The sequence below is a fragment of the Opisthocomus hoazin genome, chromosome 6, assembly GCF_030867145.1.
Source record: "Opisthocomus hoazin isolate bOpiHoa1 chromosome 6, bOpiHoa1.hap1, whole genome shotgun sequence".
NCBI lineage: Eukaryota > Metazoa > Chordata > Aves > Opisthocomiformes > Opisthocomidae > Opisthocomus > Opisthocomus hoazin.
In genome coordinates this window covers 19,993,056-20,019,478 of record NC_134419.1, presented here as the reverse complement: position 1 = coordinate 20,019,478, position 26,423 = coordinate 19,993,056, and the positions used below count along the sequence as shown (strand labels likewise).

At 41.1% G+C, this 26,423-nt stretch overlaps 2 protein-coding genes across 13 annotated transcripts in view; one reads left to right on the top strand and one right to left on the bottom strand.

Annotated features, from left to right (window-relative positions):
• Nucleotides 1-21,609, top strand: part of BCAR3 (BCAR3 adaptor protein, NSP family member) — a 78,840-nt gene extending 57,231 nt beyond the window's left edge. For 6 of the 7 annotated variants that reach the window (XM_075424933.1, XM_075424935.1, XM_075424936.1 and 3 more), the window contains 9 exons: nt 6,801-6,929; nt 8,160-8,602; nt 9,629-9,729; nt 11,579-12,216; nt 14,892-15,007; nt 15,824-15,995; nt 16,175-16,298; nt 17,124-17,336; nt 18,161-21,609. In XM_075424933.1, coding sequence (XP_075281048.1) covers nt 6,801-6,929; nt 8,160-8,602; nt 9,629-9,729; nt 11,579-12,216; nt 14,892-15,007; nt 15,824-15,995; nt 16,175-16,298; nt 17,124-17,336; nt 18,161-18,348 — 2,124 coding nt within the window. In that variant the 3' untranslated portion in view covers nt 18,349-21,609. Of the gene's footprint in view, nt 1-6,800; nt 6,930-8,159; nt 8,603-9,628; nt 9,730-11,578; nt 12,217-14,891; nt 15,012-15,823; nt 15,996-16,174; nt 16,299-17,123; nt 17,337-18,160 lie in introns of those variants that run through there. The other variant, XM_075424937.1, reaches the window with a different exon arrangement.
• Nucleotides 21,597-26,423, bottom strand: part of FNBP1L (formin binding protein 1 like) — a 56,831-nt gene continuing 52,004 nt past the window's right edge. For 3 of the 6 annotated variants that reach the window (XM_075424938.1, XM_075424939.1, XM_075424943.1), the window contains 5 exons: nt 25,903-26,012; nt 24,470-24,602; nt 23,931-24,025; nt 23,289-23,437; nt 21,623-22,901 (listed from right to left, as the gene is read on the bottom strand). In XM_075424938.1, coding sequence (XP_075281053.1) covers nt 22,723-22,901; nt 23,289-23,437; nt 23,931-24,025; nt 24,470-24,602; nt 25,903-26,012 — 666 coding nt within the window. In that variant the 3' untranslated portion in view covers nt 21,623-22,722. Of the gene's footprint in view, nt 22,902-23,288; nt 23,438-23,930; nt 24,026-24,469; nt 24,603-25,902; nt 26,013-26,423 lie in introns of all 6 variants that reach the window. The other 3 variants (XM_075424940.1, XM_075424941.1, XM_075424942.1) reach the window with 3 other exon arrangements.

The window sequence follows — 26,423 nt, the reverse complement described above, 5'->3', positions numbered from 1 at the left end:
GATTTGACTAACTCTAAACTCGGAATTTCTCAGGATCCATGTTCTAGAGATGAGGCTGTCCTAGCTCTGCATGCGGCCACCTAGAAAATTAAGGGATTGTTATCAGTGTAGTATTGTAGTGGAAGGTGGATGCAGAGTCCACTAGAATTCTTTCCATTGCTTTAGTTAACATTAGACTGAACTTGGTACTAAAAGCCTTTTTTGTTTTCCTCCTCCTGAAAGAAGTGTATCACTGATTAGTCAATAAAAAGTGGCCACTTTTCTGTGAATGTCAGGCAGATTATGTTGTTCATAGCGGCAGACTGAGAACATACACCTGAAGGAGTTTATTTGATTTTAAAGAACCATCACAGTCATGATGGAAGTCTTCATGGTGAATTGTTATCTTTTCATCAGTAACCTCAAAAGTTGTCACCTGTTACCTAAACAAGAACACAGAAATCTTGTGGCTTCAAAATTGTCATTCTCCTGTATTAGTTAATTTCTCTGAGTAGTTTGAGATTTCTCTCCTGTATCTTGGGCATGGCAAAAGTTTATATATAATTTGTAAAGTTTCTATATAATTTGTTCTGTGTCTTAGCTAACAAGTTAAGCTACTAGAAAATAAAAATAAAATCCTGCAGAAGCTGGCAGTCATGTATGCAAAGAGACTTTTATCACCCATTTTGTACCTCCCATTACTTAACGTAGCACTTGTTATAGACTTGTGTGAACTTTGTGCACTCTGGAAGATTAGAGAAAACTGACCCTGTGAAGAACATCACCACGGTTGTAGTTCAGAATGTCCAAGTTCATCAGAAGATGGTTTCCTGAATTTAGAAAATTCCTTTTTCCCATTCAGCAAGAACTCTGTAAGTTCTTGGCCAATGATACTACTTTCTTGTACAGGAGAAAAAAAGAACCAGCAAGAATGTTTTCAAACAAAGGCAGAGAATCTGCTTCCACGTGGGTATTCTTTTAAATTAACTAGTGCAAGTCTGTTGGTTTTGGTGGCCAAATAGCAGAGTTATAAGTGAAATGAAATACACTGTACTCTTTCCAAATAAAATTAAACCATATTATAAATTGATGTAACTGTATATGTATATGACTTGTGCTTATAGTGCCAAACAGGCAGTCTGATCAGGATACGAGAGCACAGGGTTAGAGCCTTAAGGGATCTCTGCAGCCAGTGAAGTACATCTTGATCCAGAATTGGAACGTTGACAATAAAATATTCATTTTGTGTATGAACAAGTTGATTGCTCTCCAGTGGTTTGGAAACAGAAGAATTTCATTAATTTTTCACTTTTCCAGATGTTTTTAGTGTCCTGTGTTTGTGTCCCCCCTCACATCTTTCTTGTTTCACATCTTTGTCTTCCCTCTCGGTATTACGTTTCCTTGCCCCAGCATACCCTTCACATTTTCTGTTCGTCGGTCTTTCTGTTAAATCACCCACTTGGCTAAAAGTTATGTAAATCTCACAAAATTTTCTTCCTGAATTACAAAATATCTCCCATCTCTCCTCATTTATTTGGAGATTCTATAGGACCTAGTGATTTTACAAGGTCAGAAAGTTGTCATTCAGAGTTCATGGTGCACTTCAGCAAACATAGCAGCCTCTAGTGTTGGAGAAAAGATGGATTTGGGAGAAAGCTGTAATAGATTTGGTTTAGATAGATACAGTACTTTTATTAAAAGTTTAGGAAAGCTACTGGCTTGACTTCCTCAATCAGATCACACATAATTTTTCACAGAGCTGTTCTCATTTATCCTGAATAATTATCTTTTTTCCTTTTCTTTTTTTCTTGAAACCTTCAAGGCAACAGGAAATCAGGTGGTTCCAAGGCTGCCTGTTGGGCTAATTTAAAGGTCAGCTGGCAGAGCTGTGCAAAGCACCAGGAAATAATTGACATTGGATGGAAATGTGGCACCTTTAGTCATGTACCTGTAACAGTCCTTGGCTGTGCTTTAAGTAAATAATACTTGGTCAGAAGGATACAAGGAGAGGTCATATGAAATTCTGCATTGTCAGAACTGAAGGAGATGATCTAGCATGACAGATTCTGGACCACTTCCAGACTGTGTCTAAAAAGTAAAAGTCTTTCCCTCGTAATTCAAGCTGTTTAAAAACAAACAAACAAACAAAATACCACTTGATCATTAATTAATAACAATTGAGGTAAGCCACAAAAGCTAGAACACATAGGATACAACTTTGGGTATATGTATAGAAACCTCTGTGATTCTCCTCTCAGCTGTTCAGATATTCCCTTGGTATGTATACTTCACTGGAGTTGTTACAGATGTGAACTGGAGAAAGAATCCACTGCCAGTAGACAACAGGAGTAACTGTGGGACTTCTATTTTGTTCACCACCAAACTCATACAGTACATTGATTATTCAGCACAATTAAAAATTGTTCTAATCTAACATGATAAATTCAGCTAGGATGGTTGACACAAGAGCTTGAGAGAGTGAGTTTCCTTTGATGAATGCCGAACACTCAAATGGAAGTAACCCCTTGGATGCACAGATTATTGTGAGAAATTCCCATTAGAATATGTTCACAAGTTTCACAGGTACAGCGTATTGTGGTAGGTCAAGTTCTCTTTAAATTTACACTGAATAAGATCATATTTTGGTACTTTACTTCCTTAAACTTTAATATTTTCCAGGTTTTGGTATACTAGATTAATATTTGCCCCCCAAAATGTAAAATAGTATGTAAGATCAAGGGTAGCTTATTACATCTCTAAGCACAGTCTGCTTTTAGTTTAATGGCCCTGAAGAAGAAATCTTTTGTGAAATACAATAAACTTGTGTGGCATTTGTTAAAAACACTAAAAAAGCTGTACTGATTGAAAAATTTTTCTCCCTTTCTAAACTGGTGGCGCTCTAGGTTTTCCATTGGGTATGTAAGTAGGATTGAGGGCTTTTGCTGGAAGCTGACAATACTGTATTGCTAAATAGTTTTGTATTTTTCTTTTGAAGACATGTTCACAAAAGCTCACTATGGCAGGAATATCTTAAAACAGCACCAGGACTGAAAACAATGTGACTAAAATGTGAACAAACAGTTCTGGAAAGCACATATTTAGGAGGAGTTCTTTGTAGGTCAGGAAAAGCATCTGTGTTTGAAAAGAGTTCTACTGACTTGGTTTGCTTTTATATTACAGGGATCTCTGACAGGGTTGTTACTATTTAGAAATCTTAAAGAATTTAAACTGGAAGCTTCCCTGAGTTGCTTTAACTGTGTTTTGTTGCAGGATGTACTGAAGTCTTTTATTTTTATCCTTGATTTTTAAAAAATTCTTTTTACCATCCACTTCACTGTCTAACTGTAAATATAAATTCAGATTTCTGTCATTGGGTAGAAGCCAACTAAGTGTCTTAGACAAAGGCATAAACTGAGGACATACTACTAAATTAAGGTTTTTCACTATGAGGTTAGCACAAATTTACAGGATGCTGTTACTATCCATTAACTTTTGGGTGCTGTTTGCAAATGAGGCTGAAACATCTGCATCACATTCTCTGGAATAGGTCACCTTTTCTTTTAAAAGAAAGTCCATCGACACAGCTTATGACACTGTTCTAAGTTTACACTCTTCCTTATTTACAGACTAACGTGCTTGTGTAGGCTGTGCCTGGAGTGATGTTTGAGCCCTTACTTGCATGATGGCAAGTTCAGTGTATGCAGAGATGCTTGCAGGACCAGAAGCCTTGCATATAGCGTTTAGAATAGAAAGGCCTAGGCTGGTATGATTACAGACAGTTCATCGGTTGCACTTTTCCTTTGATGGATGTCGGTTGTATAAGAAATCGGTCTCAGCCAACAAAAACTGTCCAGGAAGAAGGCATGCTATTGCTAAACTTGCTTACCTAGGCATTTCCCCCCCACGTGTATTCTGGGGTTTGTGCTAGCCATGGGAGTTCTTCCACTAAGTTCAGAGTTGCTTAAGGGTTATTTAAGCATGTTTGCTTCATCTCAGGAGATGTCTGACCTCTGGCAATCGGAGTATGCTCAGTGTGGTAGACCATGATGGAGAGAATTTTTAACAAACCAATAATCATGAATGTTAACAATTTAGTTGGTTTGGATTCCTTAAATGTTTTTCTTGTGTTCCTAGACGTAATTCAAGTGCCATATGTGCCTCATTACGTTCATTCAAGGAGTGAAAAATCCAGTTCACCACCAGAAGAAATTCTAGGGGTGTCTGTTGTATTTGTAATTCATGTGCATCTGTAACTTGATCAGCCTGTTTTTTTAAGATAATTTGTGTCAGTACAATGGATGAAATTATTCTGTATACAAAGACCTATAGCTCTTCTTGTTGGCTAAGAATCTAGCTCTCCTAAGGAAATTCAGTTATTGCATTTGTACACAAATCTGTTCCATATACAGTAGTTTTGCCTACCACTGAGATAAAGTGATGCTTTTGGAATGATGGTAACAATTTATACAGTAGTTTGTGAATTTTAAAATCTCTATTCAGTCAAAACCATCTAAATACAGTTCACATAAAAGTAGTAGTTGCTTTCAGGCAGCCGGCAAAACACACAGCTATGAATGTAAAAGATTGTACACCATTACAACTGAATGCTGTTGTGTGATTGGAGGGGATACTTGAAAAGTTCTCCAGCCACTTCCTTGCACAGTCAAAGGAAGGGTGCTCTTGAGAAGTCTGCACTCAATTTGTGTGCTCTGCACTCTGCCATCAGCTTAAGTAAATACTATAATACTTGCTGTCATTCTGTAAGATGTTGCAGGGAAATGGTTAACTGTGGGTTCTGAAATCTATGCCAGTCAGCTTTAAAAGGGGACTCAGCCATTTGAGTTGGGAATGAAGGTGGCAGGTAGTCTGTTAGCTATGTTGGTCTGAAAGGTCACAGAGGTTTGGAGTAGAGGGCGGGTTTTTTGCCTTTCTTCACTGTGTTTTGATACTTTGATATGCTTTTGGACTTGAGTCCTCACCAAGCCTCCTGTATGACTCTTTCTACACCCAGTAACTTAATCCTTTCACGTTGCACATGATTTTATAAAAGAGCCTTTGCAGTGAAGGTCTCTTTTTGTGGCATGGTTTGTTCCTGCACAGACTTTTCTTCTTGTAAACTTTGGGAGGGGTTGGTGAAAGACCTTGATTGTACCGAAGCACAAAGGACTTACGTGTTGTTGAAAGTTATTATCCATTTTGAACCACATTTGTATGGATAAATACCACCCTGTTCACAGAAGCAAAACTTAGGTGTAAAGTGATTCTTTAGTAGATTGTTTTTATCTGTTGCCTTTCTGTAGAAGCTACTAGTCATTTGTGTTTGTCTAAGAGAAACCTTAGTTTTCTCTGAGAAAAGCAGAGAGAAGAGGAGAATTAATCTCGGAATTCTCTGGGCTCCCAGCATGTTTAAATAGTCTTGGCAGCAGGATGCCTCTTCTGGCATTATTCCGCAAAAAATCTGCTGTCTGTAATCTGTTGTAATTCAGTCTGCTTGAAATTGCAGGGAGGATTGTGGAAAGAAGTGCTAAATGTATGCCACCTGCTCCCACCATTAGGTGCTGTGAGTCTTCAACACAAAGAGGAAAATGCTGTAGAGAGCAGCGTTCACGGAAAGAACAGGATTGGTGGGCAAGCATTCCCAGTTCTTTTTAAAATAATGTGTGTGTTGCATATTTACATCAGTGTGTCCGTGAAGGGAACCTGTGAGCTTTGGCTCATACCCAGAGCTAAGAGAAAAAATCCGTAATGCACTGGGGAAAAATGTTGCATTTTAGTCTGCTTTTCAGCTGGAGGCCCCTCTCCCTCCCTCCCTCTTTTTTTTTTTTTTTTTTTTCCAAATATACTTTATTTTAAAAAGAGAGGATATGCTCTGATTCTTTGATCAATGTAGAACATGTTCCCTGCAACGAACCTGTTTCTCTTGGGTGTCTTAGGCTTATGAAACTCTTCAGCAAGAGTAAAGCAAGGCTGGGAGTCCCCAGCCCTTGGAGAATGTGAGGAAGTCCAAAGGACTTCCCTCCCCTGAGCGTTCATGAAAGAGTACTTGACAACTCTCTAGAGAAGATGCTACACCTTACTTTGTTAGCGACACCGCATCCACAAGAATGACTAACGAGCCAGAGCGGTCCAGCATTTTCTTCAAGAAGAGATGAAGACTGAAATTTTCCAGAAAATTTTACAGCAGCTGTACAGTGGTGATGGAGATACCTCCAAGCAGATCTCATGCCTTTTGTGCTAAGTGTCAACTTTTTGCCCTTAAGAAGGGAACATCTTGGATATGCATATTTAATGACCATTAGAAGTGAGCCCTTTAAGGTTGAATATTTACTTTGGCAAACTTTTTTTTTTAGTGCAACAGAACTATTAAACAACCGTGTATATCCATGTTAGCCTGTCTTGATGCATTTGGAATGTTCTTAATTGAGTGAGTTCAAAGGGGGTAAGGGGGAAGGAATCTGAATTTAAAATGGCAGTTTAAACAGGAGGAAGAATGTTGGAGCAGGGCATTTAGGTCCAGCTCCATTTTTTTGGTATACCTAGAATTCTTGCTGGGAAGAGGAAGCAAGAGAAGTGACGTTGTAGGTGTGTCATTGTTAGCTTGGTGTACAGACAGAACACTTTGTTCTGTGCGGTGTGTAACAGTCCGCTGTTATCTCACTGAGCGTTGCAAATACAACCTGGAGAGCAGAGCCAAGCCGGCCTGCTACCACCAGGACCTGCATTCCAGTGACTGGTGCAGATCATGTGATGGGAGTTGCAACCCAGGTAAAATGTTAATCACTAAACTTGGCACAGTTGAAAGTTTTAATCTTTTATTGCAGTTTTCTAGGGAGAGGCAAGTTATGGACAACAGCCCGGAAAAACTGAAGAAGGAGTTAGAGGAAGAACTGCAGCTAAGTAGTGAAGACTTGCGTAGCCATGCCTGGTACCACGGACGCATTCCTCGGCAGGTATGTGGTCCTGGCATTGTCAAATACGCTTTGAGCTTTTATAGACCAGCAGAATTGCACGAAAGCCCTGAACACGTCTCTGATACCTGCGTGAATGTAGTGGAAACGTAATGCTTGTTTGTGTGAAAGCTGTGGTATTTGTCACAGCGCCGCATAAAATGAGGCTGAGGAAGGGTTCGGGGCAGGCGCTGGTGGAAGATGCAGATGTTTCAGGGTCTGTGTGCGTCGATCAAAGACGGAAACGGAATAGAGGTTTTATATGCAAATACCATCCCCACGCGTTGTTGGGACGCTCGGACGCTGGTTGGGTCAGTACTCGTCACCAAAGGCGAGATCAGTGTGTTTATGTTCTGTATTGCACTTGGAGTCGCGGGGCAGGACACCCGCCCCCGCCAGTGAAACCCACGCAGTGACTCCGCCGTGGTCCTTACGGTCGCGGTCACGCGGCCTCGGAGCTGAGGCGGGGCGGGGGCCCGGGGCCCCGCGGCGCGCGGAGCTCCCCTGCGGGCCGCCCTCCCGCGCGCGCCCGGCCGCTCGCTGGGCAGAGGGGGAGCCCCGGCCTGGGCGAGGAGGGAGGGAGGGAGGGCGGGCAGGCCCCGGCCTGGGCGAGGAGGGAGGGAGGGCGGGCGGGCAGGCCCCGGCCTGGGCGAGGAGGGAGGGCAGGCCCGGCGGGCCCGGCGCCGCGCCTCGGGTTAGCCGTGAGGTGCGCAGCTGGTCGCATGGAAGGGCTGACTCGAAAGAGAGAAACGGGATTTCTGTGGCTCTCGCTAAGTACTGTGCGGTATTCACAGAGAATAAAAATGAAAGCCTCTGTCACTTAAGGTAAGAACGGAAGGACAATTTGTGGGGTCCTGTGGTATAATGGCTTCTAAACTTCAGTGTGACTGACTGTTCAGATGCTTTAGCCTCTAAAATCCCGAATCATTGCTTTCCCTTCGTGCCTTATTTTCTATTAGCAAACTAGAAGAAATACATATGCAAGAGTGGGTCATGCTTCTGGCTGCTGGGTGTTTCCCAGGAAGCCCTTCCAGATCTCTGCTGCGAGATGAGCTTTTAACCATCATTCTTCTACCACACTTCACGCTTTGCTTTGTATTTCTGGCTTTGTCTGTCCTCCCAGAGCAGGCAAATTAAGTCCTGTTTTTAAGAATACTTTGTTACAATGTGTTGTTTGACTACTTGTTTCCTGATTCTGAAAGTATTTTTTTGTGTCCTTCTTTTTCCTCAAAGGTGGCAGAAGGCCTAATTCAGAGAGATGGAGATTTTCTGATTAGGGATTCTCTCTCCAGTCCTGGGAACTTTGTTCTTACCTGTCAGTGGAAAAATACCTCTCAGCATTTTAAAATCAACAGAACAGTTCTAAGACTCAATGAAGCCTACTGCCGTGTTCAGTATCAGTTAGAACTTGAAAGTTTCGACAGCCTCCCCGGCTTAGTTAGATACTACGTTGGGAGTCGCACACCAATATCAAAGCAGAGCAGAGCAATTATTTTTCAGCCTGTCAACAGGACTGTGCCTCTCAGGTGTCTAGAAGAAAAGTATGGTGTAACTCCAATCCAACAAAAAGAGCCAAGTATCCCTGAAGGAAAAACAGAAACTGTAAAAAGGCTGAGTCTTGGTATATCCAGCATGCAGTCCCCGGAGCAGAGCATACCCAGAGGAAATCTTCTGAGGTACTTTAATTTTGCTGTCCTTATGGAGGAAAATGAGGTAACTCTGTCAGTTGTGGGTGATGTGAATTTTCACTCTGATTTTTAGATGGAAGACTAGGTGTGAGGGTTCACTAATTTTTAGCAAAAGATTTTTTAGGGCCAGATTTTTTAATCTTCCTGATGTTAAGAAGATGCTAACTACTTTGTGGTGATGGGCCTTGATATTTAGAAAATTTGAGCTACTTTAAGGAGGTAAAATAAGTGGGGATGGATGAAGCTGTGATGTAACAAGGCTGCACACAGTCTTCACTCATCACGTGACCCGGAGCATGCCCCAGGTTTATGGAGAGGCTGGTATTCGCATTACAATAGTGGCAAAATAGTGCTTCCTGAATGCCATTTGATTAGCCAAAGAAAGTAATTTTAGCAGACTGGTAAATGAGTGCATTAATCAGATTCTGAAAATACCTTTGGAAAAACAACATGCATGTCTGCAGTTCTAAAGGGACTAGTTGCTTGAAGATGGTGATGGCTTTCGCTCTGGTTCTCCATTTGCAAGTTGATGTATACTGGGGAGAGGGGAGGGATAATTCATTTGAAATCCACAGAGTTGAGAGCACATGGAGACTCTAGAAGCACAACAGCAATGCAACTTGTTCTTCAGTGACTTGGCAAATCTTGACTAGTATAAGACAAAAGATTAAAAGAAAATCTTGCTGCTACTCCAGAGAAGTCTTTCTTTTCATATTTGACTTCTGCAATAAAAATACCAAGTGTGGGATAATGGACCCAAATTTCCGTATCCAAATCAAATGTTCCATTAAAAAGTCTCAACATTCAAAGAAACACCCTCAGAAATACTGCAGGGTATTATAGTCCATTTCATTGCTACCACAACAGCATGAAGTATCTTTTATTCTTATAAGCTGCCCAAGGGGAAAGCTAATGATTCTTGTCCTGGTTATGATATATTCTGGCAATTAGTTATGTATGTTAAGAGTGTTGGATATATTGATATGTTTTTGTTTGCATTTTTGTTTACCCTAGAAACAAAGAAAAAAGTGGTAGCCAGCCAGCTAGTTTGGATCATGTTCTGGAAAAAAGGTTCCCTCTAAAGGCTCATCAGTCAGAGAGCTATCTGCTAATAGGTATGTTTTGGAATTAAATGTTTCACACTTAGAATCTGTGTGTGCCCAGGTGGTCTGTTACACTTCAGACCAACGTGAGACTGTTGAGTGTTCTGAGTACTGTGTATACAGTTACATTAGTGGCCAATGTAAGAGGTGTTGGCATACTGCTTGCTGTGTAAGTCATTGGAACGGGTGTTTTATTTGCAATGCACAGCTAGTTGAGTACCTTAGCACCCAACTCCGCAGGCTTCCACACCAACAAAAATGTCAGCTACAGCTGGCATTAATACCCTTTTTGATAGTATTACCTTTCCTCACTTGTGCTTTACAAGAATGGACTTGTTTCACTCATGTCATTCTGACACGTCTGTTAAGTAGAAGCAGTGTTTCATGGAAATCCTGGTAACTGCTTTTTTTCAGGGTAAAGTACGCAGATGTGGTAGTGTTCCTCACCAGAAGAAAAGCACTACCATGGCTTTTGTCCTCAACTCTGTCCTTCTATCGCTCTCAATCTCTCTCCCCCCACCCCCCATACCTTTAGGATTTTCATTCCTTTCAGCACCTTTGCTGCTGCCTGGTTCCACAACCCCTGTAATTGTCTTCCTCCAGTGATACAAAGTGTACCAACACTTGATCAGTTGTTGATCGTGGCTTTTTCTCTCAGTTTCTTCAGAGGTTTAAGCAATTGTTTCCAAACTAACATACCTTGTAAGGAAGCTTGCAATGATGCATCTGTTCCCATGTGGACAAATTCTAGTGTTTGACTTCCAAGGCTGTTAGTCATTTTGAATACAGTAGCTGTTAAAATTTATAGTGCCTATTGTGGAAATACTTCTTGAGACAAAGATAATCTCAAGTGTTCGTATAGTGAGACTGTATTTTGATAGAAAGGGTGTGCTCTGTGTTTAACAGTGGGGTAGACAGACATTCATAAGACAAGTTTCTGGCCATCTGTAATTGAGTTCATTATCTTATTCTAGTTCATGGCTACAAAAACATTTCTTTTGGTACTGTAACAGTTAACCTGAAGAGTGCTGTTGTGCATTTTGTCATGGGGTCCTTCCAAGCAGGTTCTGGTGTCACACTGCTTATGAGTGGTGACAGGCCATGATTTGCAGATTTTGCTGTCTGCGTAAATTGAGAGCCAGCTGGAAACAAGCAGTAAAGCGCACATGATGCAGCTGGCCACTTTGCTGTAGATACCAGCAAATGCACGGAGAACTGCAGACTGGGAATGTCTGATGCAGGGTTCAGTCCTGTGTTGGATGACGAGGTTTGCATATGCAGTGAGTACAGGATGAGCATAAATACAGGGAAGCATATGAATGTGTTTCTCCAGCTCTTTAAATCAGCTACTCTTTAGCAAAAAGATTAGCATCCCTGAAATGCATTCCTTCCATACCTTATTGCAGGTTCAGGCTTGACTTTGGGAAGCTTTTCTTTCATCTCAAACTTGTCGTTCTCAGAAATGACTCATCTTTTTATGTGGTGTGGGTGGAAGTTTCTGGTTTTATAGCCTAGATCAGGTTACAAAGAAACCTCCTATTCCAAGCCATGGGAGACTATCCGGCTCTGACAGTATAGCCTATGCATGCAGCAGGGACTGGAATTATTGTCATCATTACCACAGAATAATATTATAGTGCAGCTATTCTGTGTATTTGGGATTTTGGGAGGATCAGCAAGTGAACGGAATTTGCTGGCTAGCTCATTCCTCAAAATATAATTTCATATACTTTTTTGTCAGCAAATAATTGACATATCTGTCAATATTTTCCTCAGGAAATAGTGTTACGAGATGAACCCTGGGATAGGCATCAGGAACTGTGTATGTTTTGGCCTTCTAAATTACCATTTTCCCCTGCAGGTTCAAGACATCCATTTCGATTACCTGAAGCAGATGTAGACTCCTGTCCAAGCTCTCCTGCATTTAGAACAGGCAGTGAACCTTCTCTAAGTCCCACAGTTGTTCAGAAAGTAACCTCTGAGTCACAAGCAGGGGAAGCTCTTAGAGGGTCAGACAGTCAGCTCTGTCCAAAGCCTCCACCTAAACCCAACAAAGCACCCCTGATGACGCCCCCAGATTCTTCTTTGGCTTCCCACAGCTCAGAAGGACACTATTGTGAACTAAGCCCTGCCAGAGATCCTGCAGCAACAAAACATTTATGTCAGAAAAACAGCTATGTGGAACATCTGACACGAAAGGAGAGGGGAACACACTCATTCAGGAACTCCGAAACAAACTACTTGATCCTGGAAGATGACCCTACAATGAACTCTGCAGATCCTTTAGAAGCTTCAACTGAGACGGCTGATGAAGACAGCATCTTTTCTGCACCTGTTTTTGAGACTGTGTCTAGTTTTAAACCGAATGATTTTGAATCCAGACTACTTCCTCCTGAAAACAAGCCACTGGAAACATCAATGTTAAGAAGAGTTAAGGAGCTTTTCACCAACAACAATCCAAAGATTATTGCACAGCATATTCTTAGAATGGACTGCAAGGTAAAAAAAAAAATAAACCTTGCATTTTATTATATATTGTGCAAGCTTAGACTTTTTAAAGAACTGATCTGAAAAGATTAGTGGGTAATTTGCAGCTAATGTAATAAATGTATTGACTTGCTTGCAGGAATTTTTATGGTGGGGATTTTCTTTTTCCCATTTGAAGAACAAGTGTGTTAACAAACCCTTTGGACTAAAGGTCTCCCACCATCCTTGACTTTAGACTGAAATTCTCAGTGTTCCAGACATCTTTTCAATCTCCTATCAGTTGCTGTATAGTTGTGATTCAGCCTTTCTTCTATACTGGAGGAAGAGCCATTTATGCTGTAAACCATTGTGGAAAGACCCGTTCGTGACAGGAAGCGGCTGGTTAGCTCGCAAGGGCAAACAGCAGACAGACACTGCCAGGTTGCCATACTGCTGGCCATATTATAAGAAAGACGTTCAGTGGAACTAAATATATTTAAACTTGCAAAACTAGCTGCTCTTCTAATCTTTGTCTGAGTCTTTGTCTTGCAGAGCTATCAAGACTTCTGCACTTCTCTCCTGTGAGAGAATGGTATTGCTAGTGGAATTGTTTAGAAATATGTAAACACACAGAACTTTTTTTTACAATGTAGACTTCATTCAGCTGACAGGGCTTGGATATCAGCTATTGGATCAGAAATACGGGAAGACAGGAGAAGTGATCTTATGAGACAATGACTGTGTAATAAAAGAAATGAGACTGCAGCTGAATCTGCACCGCTTTGCTGGGATGACTGAGTGCTGTACCTGCCACAGAGCAGGCTTTGCGCACAGGCTTTGTTGGGTTTTGGGTGGGGTTTTTTTGCTTTGTTTGTGTGTGGGTTTTTTTAAGAACAGCTTGAGAAGCCACACACACGGCTACTTACTGGGCAAGTCCATTGCAGACAAGAGAGGAAGTGGGAATGGTGGTGCTCCAGAAGAAGTGTGTCTGTAGCACTCTCCTCGTGCTGCTGCACTGACTCACGTCACAGGTCTGGGAAGGGGGCAGTTCACTGGAGCAGCAGTGGGATGCGTGAGTGCAAGTGCCTGCCAGCTGCTGGGTTCCTGCCAACACAGCAGACAGCTTCTCTCCTCAGTAGCAGCGTTGGCTGCTGCTAAGTGACGCTTCGTGCAGACACGGTGACTCAGAAAAACTCGGCTCCACAACTGCTTGGTCTTTTCAGAAGTGATAGATCGTGGCTTCTTTACTATAGTTCCAAGATTAGTAACAGCATTCTCTAATATTTTAGTTCCAAAATTCACCTTTTGCTCCTCCAACCTAGTAATAATTAATGTATTGTTAAAGAGTGTGTTGCTTGAAGGCATAGGATATGCACGCCTTAGAGAACTAGTAAGGGAGTTTATACGTATATTATAGTCAATTAGCTCATTATTAGTTTCCTTATTTTAAATCCTACAGACTTTGGAGTGGGGCCAAAGAAACTGGCCTGCTGGAAGTCTGGGAGCCTGTACAATTAATTAAGAGTCACTGGAGTGTTTTACAGGAACAGCAACTAGCTGAGACACGTAGAACAGTCTATTTTATCTTCATCTTAGTGCTGAGAGCCAATGACTGTCATTCACTGGTAACTTGTTGCACACTACTGCACTGATAAGAACTTCGTGATACAATGAGATTGGCATGTGAACTGGGCCAGAATAAATACTTTGTTCTGAGATCTGTGATAAGGCTGAAGTTCGCACGTCTTCTCTGTGGCTTCTGTAGCTCAGTTTGCCTTTTAATTAATGACATCTCTAATAATGAAAGAAGCACCGGTATGGTGAGTGATGGAGTAAATACCTGCCACTTGCATGCGTGAGAGGGCTTTTTGTAGCAACCAGTGTCTCCAGGGGCTTCATATCACTCCTGTGTCTCTAGAAGTGAAAGATGTTTCTCTGCAGTGCTAGATTTTGTACCAGTGAGCCTTGTTGTGCAGCCCAGGTTACTTTCATCTTTTCATAACCAAGAAAGCCTGCCGATGGGTGTATCGGAAGTAGCAGCAGATTGTAAATGTGTCAACATACAGGCCTTAAACCAGCAGATAATATCACATTATCATATTAATGTGGATTTGCTTGTAATTAGTATATATAATTGTTATTGATATCACCAGTAGCTAATACTGTGTTTTTATAAAGCAAAGACAAATTCGTGAGGGTGTCAGCTTTCACATGCTGCTTCATTAAGCACTCAACATTCACTGTCCTCCTTAAAGTCCTTTTACTAGTGAATCCTTGTAAGGACCCTGTGACGTAATCTAAAAACTTTCTGAGCAGTCATCGTTGTAGAAATGAAGAAAATGTGTACATCACATCTTCCAGGCCAAAGAGCAGTGCGACCCTGACAAGGACCAGGCCAAGGGAGCTTGCCTATGTATCTCCTGGAAGTGGAGGACAAAAGTTTGTAAAGCCTTTTGGTCACATTTTTTTATGTGTTTTCTGATGGCTGAATCATGCAAAAAAAAAAAAATTATTGGTCTTTTTTGTGTAAGGCACTGAATGTCCGTAAGTTAGTTAATTATGTTTTTCTTAGATAACTCTATTTTGATGTTGCACGCTGTGCACTTAACTCTGTCAGTCCTGCACTAACCTGGAAGACGTCTGTGTGGCTTGGGTTTTTTCTGAAATGTTAGTTTCAAAATTCATGCACAAATTTTTGCACTTGACAGGTGGCAAGGATACTAGAAGTTTCTGACGAGATGAAGAGGATTATGGGAGTGAACTCTGGTCTTGAACTGATTACCTTGCCTTACGGACATCAGCTGCGCCTTGACCTAATTGAAAGGTAAGTGTTCCTCTTACTCATTTCCAGGGCAGATGGCCAGAAGATCAGAGCATTGCTACATTGTACTCTCCATTTCCTCAAAGAATGCTCTCCTGCACCTTTTCTGACTCCATGTGTGCAGAAGATAATTTAGTGAGATGGCAAGTAACTTCTTTTTGCATAGGAGAAATTCCTTAAGCTCATGGGGCAACTCTATGCACGTAACACCAGGAAAGGGGGAAGTGCAGTTAAAGCGGGGTCCTTAGAGCTGCTGAACACCCTCAGCTCTTAGGAGATCAGCTAAACTGAAGTTCAGGGGACCTATAATCTAGCTGAGTGTGGAAGTGTTTGTAGAAGGGACTGAGGGGGTAGTAGCCTTCTGCAACTGGGGAAGAGGCTAGACAATCTAGTAAAGTAAGAAATGATCAGCAAAGCTTTCTGCAAAACCTCTGCACAAGTTAAGGGTCTTTTCAGAAGTGATAGAAGGAGTTAGGGTCTGCTGTCCCTGATGCAGCTTTTCTGCTTCTCTGATTCAGATTTCAGTAGTTTGTTGCTGAAATTTAGGGGGAAGGTCCCAGGATTTCAGTGTGGAGGGCAAAGGGAATGGGGGCAATTTTCGCCTAACTGTTGAAACACAAATTCAAAGCCAATGTAGGTATATTCCATATCATAGCATTACTGCTCTTGCTACAAAGATGTTGGCAAGAGTAAGTTTGCTGGGCACACCAAAATATTGACGTGCACCTTTTGAATTGCTCGTCTCTGAACACATGTACAGCATAATGTATTGTTGATTTAGTAATTTGTAACCAGTGGTATAAATTGTTTCACTGACAGGCACAATACCATGGCAATAGGAATAGCTGTGGATATCTTGGGTTGCACAGGAAATCTAGAAGACAGAGCAGCAACATTAAACAGAATCATCCAGGTCGCAGTGGAGCTGAAGGACTCACTGGGGGATTTGTATGCATTTTCTGCCATTATGAAAGCACTGGAAATGCCACAGGTAAAAATCTGTTTCTCTTTATGTTCCAGAACATGGAGTTGTTCAATAGTTCATCTAATTTATGAGATTTCTTCAAGACTAGAGCAATCATCAGAACAGAAACTGTGTCACTAGCACTGTACTTTTGCTGTGAATTGCTATGGAGTCAGTAATGGGTATTCTCTATTTTTGCTGAACAGGTCACTAGGTTAGAACAAACCTGGACCTCTCTGAGACGTCTTTACACCCAGACTGCCATTATGTATGAAAAACAGCTGAGGCCGTTCAGCAAAGCTTTGCATGAAGGACAAGATGAGTGGAGTAGTGAGTATGAGGAACAGTGGTTGTTTAGCCTTTTAACTCTCCCACTCTTGACTTGCTGTGCAGGGAAATGAGGCAGCTGCCCTTTCGATAGCTGTGCATCATATGTTAAAATGACTACGTGAACTTGTATAATCCAGTGTAAGACAATGAAATAGGAGGAGACAGTCTGCCAGCCAAATGTTGGTATGTGCTTGTGTGCATGCATCCATGCAGAATATAACGCTGTGCCCAAACCCACACTTCCTCGCTGTGGAGCAGAAACTGGAACACTCTGCATCATCTTGCCTCCAAGACTGGAAAAATCTCCTTTTCCTTTACTTCTGCCAGTTACTTCTGGCCGATTTTGCTTTTTATTTGCTTTGCCTATTGGATCAGAGGATGAATCCTCAAATACAAAGCATGGGTTAGTCAGACACTTCCTCTGATCACATCGGGTGCTCCAGTGTGATTCTTTGCAGCTCTAGTCTCCAAAGTGGTGCAAGGGGGAGGGTAACATTTCTCCGAACATTTCTCTAAAAGAATGGATAGAGAGGGAAAGTTTAAAGAATTTATTGGCAGAACCCAAATTTTAAATGTTTTTAAAATCTGTGTGCCACTATTTAGTAATTCAGCAGAGCCTTCCCCTGTAGCAAATACAGTTTTCCAATGCTAATTTGTCTTGGCCTTCTCCTCCAACCACTTCACTGGAAACTGGTAGGACAGGTGTACCTGAGGTAAGGCGCTAATTTGAAAGATGAAGACAAATGAATACTTCAGTTACAAGAACTTCTTCAATTAGCTGGTTTTATAATGTCTGATGACACGATTTGTTACTCTCTATCCCAGACACTGTCAGTGCTCCACAGACCAACGTAACAGTGCCCCTGCTGATGCCTCTCATTACCTTGATGGAGCGACAAGCCGTCGTTTTTGAAGGCATGGACCTGTGGGAAAGCAGCGACCAAAGCTGCGAAATAATGCTCAAGCACTTAGCCACAGCTCGTCAGGTAGCAGAGAACGCAGGAATGTACAGCCTGACTGCAGAACGGATGCTGGAAGGTAGGCAGCACTAGTAGGAGAAACTGCAGCTGCACATGAACAGAACACGTAGGTTATGTCTGAAGAATAAGGTCTCTGCCTAAGTGCCACTGGAAGTCACTGCAAGAAATTCTTGTCCTCTTTCGTGGGAGCTGAGATAGCAGCAAGTGTCCTGCAGGAAAGAGGACAACATCAATGTTGTTTAAAAGTGGACAGTAAATTATTCATAACTATAATTCTCCAGTAAGCAACAGAGCATATATTTTTGCTAAACATACTCAAAGTTCTCATGACTTAATATGCTGACCCTTCCAGCAACTGAATAGAAGTACAGTAAGGTCTGAGGAAAACTTCCTGTCTTCTGTACAATTTAAAATTCCTACTCTTGATTTTTGTGAATAAAAGACCATGCATCACAGTAAGATTCTTTACAGCAGTGCAACACTGAGATCTTGACCACTTGCAGCCAGAAAGCAGCAACATGTTAATAATGGGACTGCAAACTGCAGTGAAAAAGTTAATGGAGGGGAGAGAAATGTAAGCATTTCTGCAGGCAGCACATACAAATCAGTAATTATTTAAGGTCAGGCTATAATGACAACCCTAGACCATCAGAATTGAGCAAAGGATAGCCTGTCACGGTGTCCCTAGAGCCATGTGTGCTACCAGAATGCCACAGATGGAAAGGATTTTCACTATTTTACTAACTTGTTAAAATCATGGTGCAGAAGAACCCAGCACACTAAAGCTTATCTTATGTGGAGGGAATACAGTTTAAAAGCCCTTTCTTCTGATTAAAAAAACTTGCCTGATGGTGATATTGTGGGGTTCTTTTTACTTACTAGGTTTCCAGCCAGATGAAGAGATGAGTGAAATCTTCAAGACAGAGTTTCAAATGAGACTGCTCTGGGGCAGCAAAGGAGCACAAGTTAATCAAAATGAAAGATACGAGAAATTCAGCCAAATTTTAACTGCACTTTCCCGAAAACTGGAACCTCCTCCAGTAAAGCAGGTGGAAGAATTAAGTATATAAGACTCTGTAAACACTATTCAAATTATATACTTGAAATAACCTTAGCTTTCTTTTGGCAATTTGATACTGCACAAACTTCTTGCATTTCACAAGATGTTTAGAACATTTAACTGCACAATGCACACTTGTTTTAAAACTACTGACTGCTGAACAAATTGTACTTCCCTAGAGTTGCAATGTTTTGATAATGCCTATGGGTAAGGGCACTGGCATCTTAATATTAAAATGAAGCAAACAGTGTAAATAAAATGATAGACTAAGTATGTGACATTGCAGAAAATTTGTTGTATAATATTCCTTTAATGAATATAAAACACTGTACATAAATTGTGAATTGAAGTGAATCTATGTGAAATAATTTGCATATTTGCAGGTTGCAGAAATTATCCTTTGTCTGTAACCACAAGGGAAAGCTCAAATATCACTGCACCTGTGAAAGTAGAAAATTAGTTGTGTATGTGTTGGGACAACTTACAGGTTTTTTTCAAGACAGCATCTGTAGTACTTTGCTTTGGCTTTTGCTGAAGCCTGCACAACAGCTACACTGCCAGGACTGAATGATAGAATGGCAAGAACAAACAATCCAGATGATTAAAATGCTTTCAGATATGAGTAAATGTAGGTGTATGTATATATTTAACTTGTTTCATTTACTGAGGTGAATCACTTTGGTTAGTATTTTTTTTCCCTTGGATGAAGGCAAAGCATAAGCTGTTAGCATTTTTCATAGGAAATGAGCCTGCATGGTGTTTATATAAACAGTGCTTCAGCAGCAAATTCCACTTCGTCACATACAGAACTGGTCCATAAGCATTGTCCTCAGAAGTTGTATAAATACTTAAGCAAGAACTACGGTTAGAGCTGCATGTGCTCCTTGTCAGTAAGCATATTTCCGGAGCAAGATGTTACTTACAGCATTTGAAAGTACTTGAGTAGGCTAACAACAAAACCAACACCAAAAAGGTATGATCTGTTCCCTCCATCTACAGTCAGCGCAGAGGTTCTACCACCGTAACAAGAGGTTACGGAGCTCAGGCTGAAAATCTCCGTCAAAGTCTTAACAGAAGACAAATGGGGAAGCTAATTACTTAGACATGAAAAGATTTTTTTTATTCCATGAAAATATTCTCAACAGAGAACACTATTTTTAAACAAAGCATTGAACATTTATGAAATCAACATGTGCACAAAAAAGGATTAAAAATTACTGGAAAATGTAAGATTTTTTTAAGACGACTCACATTAAGAATTTTAGAGTAAGTGATTTATAACTAGCTGTGCAAGTACAAATGTTTTTTTTCCTATGTTTAATAACCCTCATACAAGTTGCACTATCCCTCATGAAAGCAAACTGCCTCCAAAGGAAGCAAATCCTGGTTATAGAAAAACAAACAGTAGCATGAAAAGAACATTTAGTCCTTTACCAGGAAGTGTTACTACTGACCTGCAAGGCTGTTAGCCAGGCAAACCACAGGCCCTTTAGCAGAAAATACACAGATCACATTTCCTCCTTTTCTCTAACTTCAAAATAAAAAAGCACTAGATTAAAAAAAAAGGAAAACCCACAACACAAAATAAAACAAAACCAGCCAACCCTCAAAAACCCCCAAGCCCAAAAAACTACCTAAGTAGTTTTGTCAGTATTGAGTAATATCACATTATATAAATAACCCTGTATACAAGCTCCAAAAATCTAAAATTTAGAGTTTAATAGCCCCCGTAATACACTAGGTCAAGCTGTGTAATAGTGGTATACATAACAAAAGGAATAAACCTCTACACAAATCACTCAAATTCAGTTTTACTGGTAGTACAGTTCCTAATAACACTGAAATTAAAAAGAATCCAGCACTGCTGCATCCAAATATTGCTTCAGACCCCAGAAAAACAAGATGTTTTGATTATTATTTCATTTCCCCTAACAGCAGATGGCTGGGTTGACAAGTTTGCTTTGATACGAGTATCCCTCCCCCCAACATCTCTAGTCTAGTTCTTATCACCCTAATAAACCAGATATGATGTATTTATTAGCAGAACCACAAATGGGAGGCAAGACAACATAAGCAACAGGGGCACTGCAGACAACTATATTTACATGTATAAACATATCCAAATTTCAACTGTTTACAAGTAAAAGTGCACATAGATCATTACGAAGTATCACTCAAATTTCAACCGGTCCATACAATGAAGCATCATCTGGAAATGGACTAGCACTGCAGTAATTAAAATTGGAACTTCTTCGTGAAAAACTGAAAGACAGTCTCCATAAAAATACTTAAAAAAATAGTAAAGTCAAATGAAGAGATACACGTTTCAATGTATAAAATTCATTATGCACCATGTATCCAGTAAAGTAGAGCTCTAGAAAACACCTACCATGACTACCTCAGCAGCTGCAGCACTGTGAAAAGAGCTGAGACACAAAGCCCTTTGTGGGATACTGTAAGTGGTAGTGTTGGCAACAACAGATTTAGGCACTCTAGTTTAAGGCAGCATTTGAATGGCAAGTGGTTGACTTCGGAAAACAGTCCTTAGCTTGCAGTGGTGAATCTCTCTGGTGTGTTGCAGGTTGTCAGTGCTCACAACAGGTTACTGAAGTGCTGAAGATGGACCACAGTTCTAGGAGTTTCTCTCGATTGCATTGTAGGCTAGAGCTGAGATGTCTTACTTCCCCAAATCAACACAAATAACATCATGGGCTCGTATCAGTTATGCCAAAAACTGGAATGTAATGATGGTTGCAGTGGTATAGTTATAGCAGCATACATGGATACTGGGATGAAACTCTAGTGCTGAAGATACTTAAACAAAATGGTTTGTTACAGAATAGACGAGCATGATGGCAAAGTGTTACGCAGACATGCCTGACTGTCCTAGGCATGCAGGAGGAGGTTAAGGGCGAGCATGGAGGTGGCACAGGCAGACTGATAACTGACACGTGGTTCTAAATGACTGTCAATTAAAATGAGTTGGGAAAGAGCATAACAGATAACCAAAACACAGCACAAGCTAAAATATAGTTTGTGCATCTGGGACAACCTAGGACAATGAAAACAAAGCAGTTTTAGGAGCAGTAGCTTTTTTGCTCTGGTAATGGAACTCTCTTTTCCTGCACAAACTGAAAAATTTGTAATACATCCTTGCCTATGTATGGAGATGCTAGATGTTAGTGGCTAAATGTATGTCTGCATGCATTCATGCAACTACCTTTTCCCCTTGGGCCTCCCAACCTAGTGCACCCCACCCCCCCACCCACCCCCAGCAGCTGCATGTAACCTCCTTCAAGATCTCGCCCATTTTCTCAGAAACCCGCTTCAGGAACCTGTAGTCCAAGAGGAAAAAGAAAAGAACAGAGTTACTGAAGGCCTTTAGAAGACAGAGAAGCGTGCTCAGTTCTAACAGGCCATTCTCAATGGCTGCACGTGAGCCTTGTAGTAATTCCACAAACTCTCATTAGCAATATGAGACACAGCTTTTAGATCATCTTTTTTCTCTCTCTAGCAATCAAGTAGTGCAGTGCAGTTTCCAATCCTCAGTGATTTAACAATGAGGGGAATTACTGTACATTTAAGACCTTGATTTCAAACTAAACATGATGCAATGAAAAGACTTAGTTTACAGGCACAGATTAAGAATATACAAATCATTCATGCTTCAGGAGCAGAGAGAGGTTTCAGTAAGACATCCGGCATTACATGTGGTTTTTTTTGGTTGTTCAAGGTATCTAGAGTTAAAAGAATGAAGTTGTGTCCAACACACAACATTCTACATTACAAGTACTGAAAAGGAAGGAGAGAGGCAGGTCAGTGGACTTTCTGTCCTTCTTAATCATAATGTTTTTTCCTGAGTATTTTTGTTGAGCTTTCAGAAAACATTTTCCTGTTTAAGAAGTGAAAGCTGCCAAGTATTTGCTAAGGAAGGAAATTAATAATTTTCAGTGAGTTCAGTTAGGTATTAGAGGAAAACACTCTCTCTTTTAAGCATATAGTTTAAGTCATGCAAGTGGGAACAGTAAATTAACTTAGAGATCTTTAAGTAATTTTTCAGTTCTCTATAAAAACAAGGTATTTTACAGAACAAGCAGGAATCCTGGTTTCTTTCAGTTTAATAGCTGAATTGGATTTAGTGCTTTGTAAAGCAAGAACACTAGAACAGTTAAACAAAGCAAAAGACATTGGTCAAAATTACAGACCAGTGTAAGATGCATAATTAAATGTGGTCATCTCTGGAAGAAAAACTATAGCAAACACATGGCAAACAACAGACCATTGCCAACGTCTGATACTCTAACGCTTTCCATGAACCTCTAACTTACTGTTGTTTCCACTATTTTCCCTGGGGAATGTACAACTGAAAGCGGCCAGTTTACTGTTAGATATAGGTTACTGCACCTTTGCTGTTTTTCTCTAGCGTTACATCTATATATGATGTTGGCACATAGCCTTCCTCTCCATTATGTCTTCGAGCTCTTGTCCACCCATCTCCTTTGTCCTCCTCAATAATGTACAAAATTTCCCCTTCTTTCATTGCTAGAGTGCCTTCATTATGACCTGGGAAAAACAAGAGGCAAAGAAGTCTCAATGTTCAGACAGAATTTCAAGTCATCTTTTTCCCAGGGCATAGTTTCCAGATTATATATAAACAGGAAGAACCAAAATTCTGTGCAAGAGAACATATGGTCAAACAGGCTTACAGACAAAAACCTAGTCCAATTTGTAAAGCTGAGTATTTGCCAATAGCTGTGCTAATATTTATCTTAAAACAGCACAAAAGTACTGCTCATGAATTAAAGTGATTTATTAAATATTTCCACTGATCTTATAAGCAACTAGTTGCTCATACAGTTAATTTACTTTAAATCATTTTACCTGTCTTCTCCACAACAAATAATCCATGCCTTACAGTCAAGGAATCGTGGTGCATGTTGTTAACCTTACCATCAAATGGATATATTGCCTTGCAATGTCCTATAGCCGGTAACGGATCATCATCTTCAAACTCATCATCAAACTCATTGGGATGTGCATGTTGCTGTGGCGGGCCTCGAACTTCCTGGTTCGCATCATCCGTGTAACTCCCTTCAGGGCTGCAACGCAATGACTGGAGCGTGAGGACGCTGAATTCAGAGTTCTTAGCTCTAAAAGTCAGAACATACGTGCTCCGCAGAAAGGACAGACCGTGTCCCTCTGGGAATGCCTGTTAGCAGTTTTTATATTCGCTGCTGGAGGTGATTTTCTGAAAACACTGATCTAACAAAGGCTTGGACTGAATTCTGCTATAAAAACAAACATAAATTTGACATACCTGTCTCCACAGAACATGGAAAACTGGTGAGCCTTATGCAATGGAATAAGACAGCTTTAAAAGGCACTGCTATTTAATGAGTGGGTGTTTCCAACAGACTCACTGGTTTTTTATGTTACCATAATGACATGAAGTGACTTCCATAATTCAGATCCAGTCAGATTTTCCTTTAGAATGACGTAAGCTTTCAGAGAGTAATAACCATCACCTACTGTTAACTATCAGAGAGATGTACTGATTCTACCGTAAGATACAAAAGCAGTAGAGATAGTGACCTCTCTCTGCCCTGTGTTACAAGGTGGTTGATGTCACTGCTGTGCCGCCTGTCGCTTCTGGCTGCTACTTTACCTTCAACTTCAGAGAGCCAGGCCTAAGGGAAAGACGACAAATATTGGGTGTCAGAGAAAAATGATATTTGCTGGTTTGGAATCAAGTTAACACATGCACTTAACTGCATACAGTTTACTTGTCGGTACATCGCCATGTGGCGATGGCATTCACATACGAAGTCTCATACTTCACATGAAGCATGAACCTATCCCTCATGTTTAGCCTACACTCCATACTAGTCTGAAGCGAATTTCAGAATAAGTCATTAATAAGAAATTCTTCTAAACAGATTACATCTTTAATAATGTATATCCTTAGTCTAGCTAGATGAATGTACTTGAAAATATGGCACCCCACAAAAAACTGGATCAGAAGCGCTATCTTAAATCAAGTACTTTTTCCAGGTGCTGTACTTATAACCCATAATGGCAAACTACAATTTTACCACTCTTATGTTTTCCAAGGAACTGTTTTAGAGTCTAACCTCATTCTTGTGTATTTCCATCCGAAGACGGTCCATGTTGCTCATAGTCTCAGTTAATTTTGGTTGTAAACTGCCTGGATCACCCATCTGGGGATTTTTTTCATAAACATCCTTCATCTTGATGAGGGCATCTCTAAAAATATACAAAACAGGACAACAGTTATAAAAGTTACATACATCAGTACCGATTCATTAAAGCTAAAACAAAGTTGATGTGTATGAGATCCTGACCCGTGATCCTAAGCAGAGACATGAGGAACTGCTTCTCCCCACACCATGCCTAAATCTTTTTCCCACTCTGTCATCTTAGCAATTTGCCTGCCTTCCTTGTGTCGTGCACAAGCACACAAGGACTCCCAACCGTCAACCCTTCTCTATCCAGTCTCAATACTGTTTCCCATGTTGCTTGTTGGACACAATTTCCTAAATATTAATAATGTTCCTAAGAAAATCAGACCTACACCGGCTGGGAGAAGAGTGGCTTGAGAGCAGCCCTGAGGAGAAGGACTTGGGGGAACTGGTGGATGAGAAGCTCAACATGAGCCACCATTGTGCGCTTGCAGCCCAGAAAGCCAACCGTATCCTGGGCTGCATCAAGAGAAGCATGGCCAGCAGGTCGAGGGAGGGGATTTCTGCCCCTTTACTCCACTCTCATTGAGACCCCACCTGGAGCCCTGCATCCAGCTCTGGAGCCCTCAACATAAGGAGGACATGGATGTGTTGGAACAGGTCCAGAGGAGGGCCACAAAGATGATCAGAGGGCTGGAGTACCTCTCCTACGAGGACAAGCTGAGGGAGTTGGGGCTGTTCAGCCTGGAGAAGAGAAGGCTCCGGGGTGACCTCAGAGCAGCCATCCAGTACCTGAAGGGGACCTACAGCAAGGATGGAGAGGGACTTTTCACAAGGGTGTGTAGTGATAGGACAAGGGGGAACGGCTCTAAACTGAAAGAGGGCAGATTCAGATTAGATATTAGGAAGAAATTCTTCACCATGAGGGTGGTGAAACACTGGAACAGGTTGCCTAGAGAAGCTGTGGATGCCCCGTCCCTGGCAGTGTTCAGGGCCAGGTTGGGTGGAGCTCTGAGCAACGTGGTCTAGTGGAAGATGTCCCTGCTTATGGCAAGGGGGTTTGGAACCAGATGATCTTTAAGGTCCCTTCCAACCCTTCCCATTCTATGATATTTTTTTTTTAATGCATGCTTTTAGAGCCAATGTTTCCTACGCAACGTTAGGATCAAAATATGTATTGGAGAAAAGCAGAAGGAAGCAATGCTAACAGAACCTACACACAATAAACCATGGAGTAAAAAATGCTTTGTAATAGCCTGGACTAGTACGTTCTTTCCTAGCTTCTAAGCACTGTTGGCTTTGGTAGAGGACTTTGAAAAGAAGTAGAGAGAGAACCCTGACAAAACTCAAAAAAATGCACTCACTTTTGGTCTGTTTCCTTCTGTAGTTCTCTGTTAAGTTCATCGATTCTCTGTTGCAGTTTCTTGCGTCTTTGTTCTGGAGGGAGATGGCTGAAGTCTTCCAGTGCAGGGCCCTGCAAGTAGAAATACTACTGAACAAGTGACAGAGACAGGTATCTGGACAGCTGAGCCGACATACCCACACACGGACAGTGTTCACTGGAAGAAGCAGGATGGACTTCTTGAAAACTCTACGTGACACACAGCTCTATAAAAGACCGCAACAGAATAAACACATGTTCTTTCTGCCAGATCGCAGCCATTCATTCATTCAAGGTTCTTTCTGCCTTCAGTAACAGCTGGCTCACAGATGTAAGTCAAGATCTGTAGATGTAATTATTTTTCTGATATGCTGAGCCACGTACCTCCTATTGCATCCACTGCACTTAAAGCAGATTTGGAAAGGACAGAATTACTACAGAGTAATTTCAGACAGAACAAAAAAATCTAAGATGTGTATATAATAATAATAATACGAATATAAT